The following is a 12,349-nucleotide window of genomic DNA, read 5'->3' on the forward strand; positions in this document are numbered from 1 at the left end:
CAAGAGATGGTGAGCTTAACCTCTAACTTGGCATTTTAAAACCTAAAAATATTTCGGTAGCTTGGACATCAGTTGTCCTCTTCAAGCATGTCCCCGAATGGTATTTTCACAGACAGTCTCATGTTACTGGGGACAGAAGGCGGAGCTACACAGCACACTACCTTAGGACACCGCCAACAGCTCAGTTCAGCTGCTCCTCAACCCATTTTCCAGCCATCAACACTTCCATTTTCCCTTGTCTTCCTTGGGCTTCCAGTCATGTTGCTGATCACCATTCGGGTTTGCCTACAATTTCTGTTGCCAATGTGCACGACCATACCTTTCCTTGGCTCAGCATCAAAGAAACTGAAGGACCCCAAACCACCCTCCTCACAAGGCACCAGAGATGTCTCAATAACGTGGGACACAAAGGAACACACATGCTCAAACACATATCCACTGCATTCTGGTTCATTTTATTTCATGAACAGTTCTTAACTAATCACGTGCTCACATTCAGAGAGAGGAAGGTGAGCCTCGTAGCCAAGAGTTTAAAACTCTGAGGCCCCGTTTGCAGCCCAACTCTGTCACTTCCTGTGTGATCGTGGTGAAGTCACTAGATTCCCAAACTTGTTTCCCACATATTCACCTTTTATGGTTGTCACCCAGTGATGCTGGCTGTCATGATTGCTGAACAAAACTGTGTGCTTATCAAGGGGTGAACAACTTCTTACCAATTCACTGATTATTATTAGGCACCTACTGCTATGTAGTAACCAGTTCTCAACTCCGTTTCTGGCTTTTAGACCATGTGAGGGTAACAAGCATGTAGAGTAGACAAAGGGAGGTTTACAAAGATGCTTTACCTCACAAAGATTTAGGATTATTAACTCATCATTTATTAAAATAGCAAAAACCATTATGTTTACTTTAAAGATCTGAGTGGCACTGCCTTTTACTGTTGGCAGCCCTGAGTGGGAGCTGGGATGGGAGCGAAGCTGGCTGAGTCTGTGAGGTCCAGAGCCCATGCTGTATACAGCCCACAGCTAGATCACTGCTAGGAGTGCTCCCTCTCCTAACAATTGAGTGTTTCCAAAGGAGGGCCTGAGCAGAGGCTGCCCCCATTCTGCGGAGGTGGATTGTTACACTGCCTTTGTCTCGTCTTATGTCCTCCAGAGCATGAAGACCAGCTGGACCAGCAGCTCCACTTCCCGTCAGTGGGGATATCTATAAGAAAGAAGGTCAACAAACATCAACTGGTCCTTCTATTCTGGTGCCCTATGAGGTGGGTGAATACACCAACAGGCTTGGAGACTCTGAACCTACCTTCCAAATAAGGTTCTTTCTCTCTGGCCACTGGTTACCTGGCTGTCTCCTACCACAAGTCATTTGCATATGTCAATCTCCTTGCCCAGGGCAGTCTTATTTCTCTTATTCATCAAATCAATCCTATTACCCCTTCAGATCTCAGTAAATGTGTATTTCTTTATTGAAACCTCCCCAGACCCTTAATGTCCACCAGTTCACAATACTTGAAGTTCTCAGAGCATTTGTGATGGTTATTACAATTGAAATTTTAAACTTTACAGTTGTCATAATCCTATTCATTACTGTACAGACTGACTTGCATTTATAATGAGGTATACAAATAATTTAGAATGATGTTTATTTTATTTATTTTTATCTTATGTGTATAAGTGTTGTGCCTGCATGAGTATAAGGCACCCGTGTAGTGCAGTGCAGTGCCCTCAGAGAACAGAAGAGGGCGTCGAATCCCCTAGAACTGGATTTATGGATGGTTGTTAGCTGCCATGTGGGTGCTGGGATTTGAACCTGGGTCTTCTGCAAGAGCAGCCAGTGCTCTTAACCACTGAGGCACCTCTCCATCCCTAGAATGATATCTAATATGCTGGAGAAGCAAAGTAAACATTGCTTTACTCTAGGATTAATTCTTTGTATTTTAGAGCTATTAAATCATTTATGCTTTGCAACAACCCCATCAAGTCCATGTTGCTGACGTCCCCCATTGTATAGAAGAAGAGACTAAGGATCACTGATCACACAGTGAGTGTAGGAACCCAGGTTCAAGTCAGCAGCCTTTGAAACCTTAAATGAATTTGTGGGACAACTCAAATAGCAGAACACACACACACACGCACAAATCACTAAGCAGCATTTGTGCATGAGTCATAGAGATACAGAGGTCAGCCAGACATGATACTACTTACAGAGGGAGGGGATACAATGTGTAAAGAGCTGTGTTACACACAGTTTCAAAGTCCTATGGACATCCACAGCAGGAATTGCTTACAGGAATTTTAACAGAGGAAAGGCATCTGTCCTGGATTGTGAGGGTTTGGTAGTGCAAGGAGAGCAAGCTTTTCCACAGTAATCCTAGAAGGGTTGGCGAATGCCACACAACAACAGCCCTGTACCATGGAGCATCCCCATGCCAGCAATGGAGATGATGGAATCCTGAAGGAGTCAGGTGAGATCCCAAGCACAGCGGCGGCAGCCTCCTCGCCCATACCCCACCTTGCTCTTGTTCTTGTGAGTTATTTCCTACATTTCTCCAGAGTCTCTTTTCCAACCAACTCTGGAAGAGTACTTACCTTTCCGATAGGTGACTTCACAGGCTGAGCCTTGGAAGCCAGCTGGGCAGATGCAGTCACAACGGGATTCTTAGCAAAATAAGCAGAGAGTATAAATCACACCCTGTGAAACAAGGACCTTGGAGCTCAGTCCCCATATAAGTGCAGTCACTGGGATAGTTTGCAATAGGTAGGTTCAGTGCCAAGACTGGATCCCTTCCTGGAGGTCCTTTGCTCATGAAGGCGTGTGTATTGCTATCATGAGGAATTATTTGGCACTGTGAGAAAATTGCTCCTCAGCTGGCCTCTGACCCTTCGCACCCCATATTGGCAAGGGCATTCACAAGGGATTTCTTCTGCCTAACCCAGACACTTTTCTTTGTCCAGAGTTTGGCTGACTCTATCTCTGACTTTAACACAGATCATATGATCATAGCTTTAGGCTTCAGCTAAAGGCTGCTGTGACCCCTATGTCTCTTGAGGCTGGAGTTCAGGTGTCCTGACACCCAAAGCAGAACTTGCTGCCCCTGCTCTTCTTGCGAAGTAGAAAGAAGCGGGACCAGACCTGGACTCCTCCAGCTAACACCTCCAAAAAAGGACTGCGGTGGCCTGGATATGGTACCTTTCAGGACAGGGATACCGTTGCCTTGGCATGGAGCACAGTGGCAGGAGCTGACTTCCATCTGGAACTCCTCTAGTGCCTTCTTTATGTTCTGCTTCACTGTGCTAGAGTAGGCAAAGTCCATGGCTGTCACCAGCTCATATAGGGGTTCAGCCTGGAACAAGGGAGGAAAGCTATTCAGCAACTAGAGGCCAAAATCAAAGCTACAGGGAAATGGCAGTAGATGGTGTCCATAGAAGGGTCTACATGGAACAGGCTGGATGCCGCAGTGTGACATCCGATGCTCATCTTCTCTGCCTGTCCCACCTCCTGGATATGTTTGCTCATTCAAGTTCATATCAACTAACAAGGAATCTCTACTAAGTTTTGGGCATGAGTCCTCTATTATCCATAATGTAAGAGACTCTCTACTCCCTCTGAATCTAGAAACAGAGACAAACACACAATAAAGAGCTACAGGCAGTCTCTGATTAGACACTGAGCCCCTGGGAGCAGGGCTGGTGCTGCTCACTCTGTCTTTGGGTGCAATCCTCAGATTAGGGGTAAAGAGGATGACTGGATGAAGGGGGCCAATGGAGGACCACAGTAGGCCAGTGACAGTGGGTGTTAGGAGAGGGAATGACTGTTAGAAAAGTACAAGCGGAAACCACAGTTGCTGATCATTAGGTGTACATGCAGAGTTGTTGTGGGTGAGAAGAACCAGGGCACAGTCCAAATTACTGGCTTGACCTGGCTCCTCTGGGTTCAAAATGAAGTTCCCAGGCCAGGTTCCTTTCCAGATTTTGTTTGTGATCCTGTCCTAATTCAGCCCTGGAGAGTTTAGGGTCTGTCTAAATGCAGGCAATCATGTCTAATAGAAGCCTCCAGTGGGAAGAAAATTGCTTCCATTTCTTAATGCATCTGATGCTGACCTTCGCTCCAGTGGGCAAAGCAAGGCCCCTTGGAGGCCCCATTGTCTCACCAGTCTGTGGTCAATGAATTGATCCAGAGGCTGTTTTCAGAACCGTCCAGCCTGCTGGCCACACAGGGGGAGGGAAAACGGAAGTTTGCTTTGCACCACAGATGAGACTCTCAACAGTCAGCTTTTGGCTTTTGCTCCAAGCTCCTTGAAAGGCCTTCTTTAACCACCACAGCGTTTTCCTATCAGGGCAGAGTGAGTTGGCAGCCAAGCCTTCCACAGTCACTGTATCTTAGTAACTGTGTGAGGTTTATAAAAAGTATCTGCTGCATCCTCACAAGGTAATGGTTATTATTGTCAGGTGAGGGGGAAGTAGCTTGATTCAGGTCACACAACTTATAAAACAACTGTACCAAGGTTGCAGCCCTGAGAATGCCAGGACTGAAGCCTCTGTTTTCCCCACAGGTTTAAGATGATTATTGACACAACTGGTTTAAGAATTCATGTCACCAGTCTCTTCTCCCGTGTTCGCCAAACTTTGCAGGCTCTGGTGGTTTGCGCTGGGGAGGTAGCAAGCCACAGGGTGTCAGAGAAGCCTTTACAATTTAGGTTAATGTGGCGTGTGCCCGTTCTTTGCTGCCCTGTTCCTTTGCTCCTTTCTCCTCCTTTCCCACCCTTTCTTCTTCCATCCTCTCCTCCCTTTGTCCCTTCCCTGTTCCTTTTCTTTCTGTACCTTTCCCTCACATGCTCATCCCTAAATACAATGGTCACTGAGGTCCTTAACACACTTGCCCTTGTGAGCATTTTATTTCTTATACCATTGCAAAGAGTGCTGAGGAACGTCTATCATGCTCCATGCAATTCTCTATAGTTCATTCTGGTGCTCTTATGGTATCAATGGGACACTGATCTAAGTACTCCACACACATCACCTAAACCTTCACAGCAGTTTGAGAATCGAGTGGCCTTTATGTCCTTCTCCTATGGACAAAAAGGCAAAGGCCCAGTAAAGATAAGTCAACTGACACCAATGGGGTGTCTGACCTCAAGGGGTGGACTTGAACTGTCGGTATAGTGGTTTGTTTCCTGTCAGGTAGTCTATGTTTTTATATAGGTGGGGAGATAGGTACATCAAATTTGTTCTTAAGTGCAATTTTATATACTGTTTTTCACATATCATAATGTGAACCTTTCTCTGTAGGACTCAATCTGTGCTGATTAAATAGCCTTCCATGGCTTCCTAGCACCTGTCATGTAGATAAACCAGTTATTCCTTTGGCTTCTCTCTTGTTCAGTTGTTACCTTTGCTTTTGCCATTACAAGTAACCAAACTCATACGTCATTATACATATATATTTACAAAAAACTCAAACTGAATCAAAAGCTATCAACAATCTTAGTGTTTTGGGTGTGTCTGTTTAAATTCTCTTCCTAGAGTTGAACCAAATTATATTCCCGTCCTATCTTACAAACAGTGCTTTGAGTATTATAGATTCTAGACCACTGTCAATTTGATATGTAAAATAATCTTGCACTGTTACATTTTAATTTTTTTGGCAGAGATGGTAAATGTTTGCCTATTAGGTAACTGATGATTTCTCTTTTCTTTGAGATGTATCTTTCTTATAAATTGTCATTCCTGATAAGTATTTCATTTGTGGAAAATCATTACTATTGTCATCATTATTATTAGTGATCTATCTGCTATGTTGAGATCTGTATACTAACTAGCATTGTGGTTTGTGTGTGTGAGTGTGTGTGTGAGAGTATGTGTGTGTGTGTGTGTGAGTGTGTGTGAGAGTGTGTGTGTGTATGAATGTGTGTGTGAGTGTGTGTGTGTGAGTGTGTGAGTGTGTGTGTGAGTGTGTGTGTGTGTGTGTGTGTTTATATTGGTACACATGGAGGCAAGAGGTCAGCTTGGTTATAGTTCAGGAGTCATGCACCTTGTTTTTGGAGACAGTCTCTCACTGGCCTGGCTGGATCTTATGGCCTAGGCTAGGCTGGCTGGCCAGTGAGCCCAGGAACCTGCCTGTCTCTTCTTCCTCAGCACCAGGAGTACAAGCTCATGCCACCACACTTGGCTTTTTTACATGGGTTCTAGGCCTCAAACTCATGCTTGCATGGCAAACATTACCAACTGCGCTGTCTCCCAAGTCCCCAGCTGAAAATGTTTTACTAGACAAGCACTACTGCACTGCGTTTTAAGCTTTCTTTTGGTTGGAGTAATTTGCTTTGAGAAAATCCTTGGATGAGCTGCTTTTGGAAAGGCACAGTGGTCATTACTACTGCTTGTCAAAGATGTCAGCATTTCCTTCTGGACACAAACCCCTTGGTAGGTTCGCTCATGAGAAGGCTGCAGCTTTTCAGAAGCAGGTTTGCAATGTGGCTTGTTCTGACCACTGAGGGGTGAGCAGGAGAGCATCATTTCAAATTAGAAGTCATCAGAATGGGGTGAGGTAACTTCTAATCGCTTGTGTGGTGATCTTAGGGGCTCATGACAAGATAAAGCTCTCATTATCTAGGATCTCAATGACTACATTGAGCAAGCTCTCTTTCCAATACTTCTTGGACATGTGTAATTGGGAAATAAACTTATACTGAACTAAGCTACTGATGTCTGGAGGTCTGCAGTATGACCGAGATATCCTGACCTCTGTGTGAACAGTGTTCATATTTTCTTCTTCTACCCTGGGCCACACCAATGTCTTCTCCATCGGCCTGAGTCCAAGCCTACCACCTACTTTGACCAGTGTAGAAGCATGCATAGGTGACAGACCATATGATTAGGATTACCAGTTAAATACAGGACACCCAATTCTACCCAAATGTCAGATAAGGAATAATGAAAGGATAAGTTTGTGGGGCTAGACAGATGGCTCAGCTGTTAAGGCACTGGCTGCTCCTGAAGAAGAGGTGGGTTCAGTTCCCAGCACAAACACGGTGTCTGATAACTGTCAGTAACTTCGGTTCCCACGGATCTGACACCCTTTTATGTCTCTGTGAGCAGTGCAATGGGTGTACTTGTGTACATACAGGAAAAACATTCATACACAGAAAAGATAAATAAATAAATAAATAAAATAATTTTAAAAGTATAAACATATGCCATGCAATTCATGGGCGATACTTATACTTTTAAAAATTCCTTATTTATATGAATTCAAATCTAAGTCAAATTTAACCGGGTACCCTGTATTTTCATTTGCTAAGTCTGGTAACTCTTTTGTTTTGTCTAAAATGCCTTTACAGTTAGTCACCTACTTAAGAGCATTTCACCAGGTCACAAACTTTTCCCTTGAAAGACGGAAGGGTTGCTGTTGGAGTGTATGCTTGAATGACATCTGTTTGATTTTTATTCTTGGAGGAAACCTTTGTTCCTAAAAGGAAAACATTTCAGCAGGATGTTTTGGTATGGTTTTGTTTTTAGTGCTCTCACCAGGTTTGCAGCAAGGCGTTCGTTCTGAACTGTCAGTGCAGGGAAGGGCTCTCATTGTGTGCCTGATGAATGTACCCTCAGAGTTAATCTTGTCTCTTGCTCAGGGAGAAGTCTTTGTATTTTAGATTTCGACTTCTGCACTCTATTCATCATTTTTCTTTTCCATCATTGTTTTAATCTCTTTGTCTTTTGTTTCTGCATCATAAGAGCATTTTTTACGGCACCTTCCACATCACCGACTCAATTTTCTGCAGTGTCAAATCTGTTCTTTATAGTTTCTAACACAGGTTTTAATTCTGCCACTGAGCTCTTGGATCCCCATCTCCAGCCACTTCCCTTTTATCTGATTAGTGCCTAAAACAGTTCAGCTTCTGTTTTTAGTTCATAAATCCCTTGTTTTCTTGTCATCACAAAGCAAAAGCACTCTCAGATTTACTCTTCTTTTTCTACTTTATAGGCATGTGTTCATTTTCTGCATCTTGAACATAATTTCCATCCTCTGTGTTCAAAAACCTCTTTATTTGTCCATTGACATCTCTAATTCTTTTTTAAACAAGGTGCCACCTCTTCTTGTCTAGGTTTACCAGGAAATAATATGAGCAACTTCTTCTCTGTCTATAGAAATCCTGTTTCAGAACTTCTCTTTAAAGGTACATGCATGTACTCAGGCAGGAGCAAGCACTCTTGTGTCTGGGAATTGCTTACCTAGCAGGCTCTGCTGTCCTGAAAACTGGCCATTGCTCCAGTCACCTGGAAAGCTGGCTCTGTAGAGGCCTTACCCTGAGATCATGTGAAGCCACCTTCAGTTTCCATGACTAGAGAAAGTACAGGAAGGCAGGAGTGCCTGAGCCTGTCTTTGCAGCCCAGGTGACAGAACTACAGTAAGTCTCCCCAGCTCCTGCTTTCTCCTCTCCTGTAGAACTCCTTAAAACACTTCCGTCTAGCACATCTCACTCTGCCTCCCTGGTGACTTGACCTTGACAATCCCTGGCCCAGGAGGGCCTACTGGGCATCACTGGGAGCCAAGCTATTCTCTTGGGTCTCGGTTTTAACAAATACCAGATAAGAAATCTCAGTACCAAGGTGAAAACCAGATGCCTATCCTCCCCCCTTGCACTCTCTGTTCTCTCCTACACCTAGCTCTGATGTCAACCAGTGTTACCACTGCATCAGTCAAGCTCAGATTTCTCTGGAGATGCCTGCAACCCATGGCTGACAGTATCTCTCTTGTGATTGTCAGTGACTGTGCCCTGAGTGTCACTTATGAGTAAATAGGAAGCCGAGAATTGAATGGCAGCTGTCTTGTTCAGCAGAGCTATGCATTTGACACACAAACTCAGGTCCTGTGGAAAATTATAAAGGTCAGGACTGCACAGTCTCCTTAAGGTCTGACTTCCCATTTTCCCTCTTGACTGCAAAGAGGACTCTCAAGGATGGACAATGGTCCATCAATGACAATATAGGAACCAGTGTGAAGAGAATAGTGTGAGGTATGCTATGGGCACTATGCAGACATCCCCACAGGCAAGGACCTACCATTGCTGATGTGTATGACAGTCCTGTTTTAACGAACATCTTTTTAGTTTACAATTGCAAAGCTCTTCTTGTGTGGGTGACAGGTGGTTAGAATCATTATTTTCTATTCACCAAGCCCACAGAGGACTGTGGAGAGGAGGAAAGAAGTCTGAATCTCTTGTCTGGACCTGACAGAGATTCTTGAAGCCACAGATGGACATGACCTCCCTGACCCTTGATTTGTATCAGTAAGCGCACTTAACTTGAAGATTGCTATAAGAGTTTCATGAAATAACATTCCTAGTGCTCTAGCAGAGTGATGTGAGCTCAGTAGGTACTCCAAATATGTTACTCATCATCAAGATGTCTTGCTCTGCCCTACAAGACAGGTATGCATGCAGCTGGCTTACTGTCCTTTCGAGGCTGCGTCTTTCATCTTGGCATGTCTTTGTTTCCTCCGGCTCCTTAGTTCTTGTGGCATGGTGGAAACTTAGCAACTATTTGTTAGTCAACTGTATGCACATTTAAATAAATAACTGAATGAGTGAGTCTCTGTTGAAATGGAAAGAATACTAATTTAATAAGGCTAGAATCATAACCTGGTTATTAATTTCCTTAGCAACTTGGGGCCCAAGTGAGAGGGGGCTTGGGAATCTTTAGGTGACATGAAGCACTGTATCCTAACCTGTTTATCCTAGATATATTTTCTGTTCGAATGCATGTGTCTCTGATGTTGATCTCCACATTTTAGACCCAGCTCACAGCTGACCCATGTTCTACACAGAGGTGGGGATGGGGTGACTGCCTGTACCTTGAGTTTGATGATAGCTGGGTTGTACTGCACAGCATCTCCCCATTCCTGCATCAGTTCAGCTGTTGGCAGCTCCTTGTACGCCAAGGCCGTGATGTGTTCACTTGCCCCTCCTTGCACAAGAACTACTAAGTCTTCTACTATGGTGTTCCTCTTGTTTCTGTCTGGAATGGATAGGAAGGCCGGATTATACCATCAGAGGATCCACTTTTATGCCCTGAAGTTTGCGGCAATACAGCCAACAATTGGGTTACTATAATATTTACTGAAGTTGTCTGGGAGACATGGGAGAAGAAGATATATCCCTGATCATAGGGAAGTCGTGATGTTTGGGGCAAATGGGAAGTTTACCTAATCGCATTATAATTACTCAAAAGAGAAAGTAACCCAAGTGGTCCTTCATAGATGGAAAAAGAAACGGACACAGAAAAAGTAATATGTTAGGACAATAAAATATTATGTACCAACAGAAGTGAATAAATTATAGTTTGTGGTAGTTTGAATGAGAACGTCCCCCATAGGCTCAAATATTTGAACACTTGGTCCCTAGTTGGTGGTGCTTTCTGCAGATGTTTAGAAGGTGAGGCCTTGCTGGAGGAAGTACGTCACTGGGGGAAGGCTTTGAGAGCTCATAGCCTCATCCCACTCCCAGCTGCCCTCTCTCTTCTTTCTGTTTGCTGTTGGAGATGTAGTTGTTCAACTCCTTCTGGCTGCCACGCCTGGAGCCTGCTGCCATGCCTCCCCACCACGATGGACTCTTAAAACTCTGGAACCATAGCCCAAATAAACTCTTCCTTCTATAAGTTGCCTTGGTCTTGATGTTTTCTCACAGTAATGGAAAAGTAACTAATGCATAGTTATGTGCAAAAACATGATGTTGGGTGAAATATGCAGGACTAGAAAAATTATGGCAATACAAAGCCATATTGGTTAGTGATACATACAGATAGAGAACTACAAAGAACTTACAGCATAGAAGCTGGGGTGGTGGGTAGTTACCCAGAAAAAGGAGGAAAGCGTTGCAAATAGCACGGTTCACGGACCTGGACAGCGTTACAGTGCAAGCCTTCTTGAAAGAGTATCTATGCTTGTTGTGCTCTGCTGCACTGCAGTGAACACTATCAAGTCAGTCTCAAGTGTAGGAGGCTGCTCTAGACCAGCAGTTAATTTCTGTGTTTGTGCTTACTGTATATTGTTTCCCATGTGGAATTCTTCCTATGACATGGCAGGGGCCTGGCAGATAGAACAAAACAAAGAAGCCTTGGTGGAGGCAGAGGGCCTGGGCCCTGAGTGCTGCTGTCCAGTCTCTTTCCTACTGCACCTGTCCTTGATTCCCAGCTTCCTCCACTGCTGCCAAGTGTGTGCTTCCAAGCCTGGTTAGCTTTCATTCCCAACTCAAGGTGACCTTTCCTGCCATTTGGTTCCTGCTTTATGGCCTGTGGCTTTGCCAGATTTGCTGTTTGCTCTGGCGCTCTTATCTCAGGCAAGACTCAGCCTTCTCGCCCTGCCTTGGTGAAGGTAAGCATCCTATCCTATGCCTGAGCATCCTATCTCCAGCCAGGCCAATTCTTAGCCCCCAGAGTACAGTGATACTATTAGGCTATTTTCTTTGCCTGAAAATGACCTTGAGACTGACTGTCATCTTGACTGTCATTCACAACCCCACCCTGAGGCTCCAGTCTGGCCTTGTCATGGCATTTTCTGTTTCTGGCCTGCCACACTTGTATACTGTTGAAAATAGGAGTTTTCTCTCATTAATTTTTGTGTACTTAGCACATTAGTAGAAGCTTGGTAGATTTTTATTGGATAGATTACTATCTTAATTGAAATGCCTTCAAATATCCCATGCTTAGCTTAAAGAAAGCCAGCAGTGCCAGGGAGGAAAAGACTGCACGTGCGGAAGTCCCATGCCTCTCTCTCTCACCTTTGATCTCATTCAGAAGGTCGCTGCATTTCTTTTCTGACATACCCAGACTGAGGTAAACTTTCTTGATGGTACCACCAATTTGGAAACCTTCTTTGGCACAGGCAGAAATGCTGTCAAGAGTGTAGTCTGAAAAAAGCAAGGAAAGATGTCCATGAACTACTAAGTAATGCACTCTGTCCCCTTTCCTGTGATGGACTCTAAACCTGACCCTTACTAGATGTCACTGGGACTTGGGTTCAAATGAACATGTCACAAGTCTGATGACAGGAAGTGCAGGACAGGAGACAGCCACTGGTACCAGGAAAGAGACACCACAGACACCAGTTCCTACTCCAACTTCCAGGACTCTCTGAGGATACTTGTCACTTCCAAAGAGGTCATTTGTTCAGAGCTAGCTTCTAAAAATCATACTCCTCATCAAGTGCCTAGTGATAGATCCAGTACCTAGATAGATAGATAGATAGATAGATAGATAGATAGATAGATAGATAGATCCAGTACAACCCCGTACCTTCCCCTGGTCTATCTTTCTCTAATTTTTAACAGGAGAAAAAGTTAGTAGGAATTGTA

At 44.2% G+C, this 12,349-nt stretch overlaps 1 protein-coding gene across 1 annotated transcript in view; it reads right to left on the minus strand.

Moving 5' to 3' along the window:
* Positions 1–434: 434 nt before the first annotated feature.
* The window catches only part of C8b (complement C8 beta chain), a 34,044-nt gene continuing 22,129 nt past the window's right edge, over positions 435–12,349 (minus strand). Inside the window, exons 8-12 of the mRNA XM_008831021.2 lie at positions 11,777–11,905; positions 9,853–10,016; positions 3,193–3,346; positions 2,592–2,660; positions 435–1,206 (exon numbers count right to left, since the gene is read on the minus strand). Coding sequence (XP_008829243.1) covers positions 1,055–1,206; positions 2,592–2,660; positions 3,193–3,346; positions 9,853–10,016; positions 11,777–11,905 — 668 coding nt within the window. The 3' untranslated portion in view covers positions 435–1,054. The remainder of the gene's footprint in view (positions 1,207–2,591; positions 2,661–3,192; positions 3,347–9,852; positions 10,017–11,776; positions 11,906–12,349) is intronic.

The sequence above is a fragment of the Nannospalax galili genome, unplaced genomic scaffold, assembly GCF_000622305.1.
Source record: "Nannospalax galili isolate Female #2095 unplaced genomic scaffold, S.galili_v1.0 scaffold553, whole genome shotgun sequence".
In the NCBI taxonomy this organism is placed as follows: Eukaryota; Metazoa; Chordata; class Mammalia; order Rodentia; family Spalacidae; genus Nannospalax; species Nannospalax galili.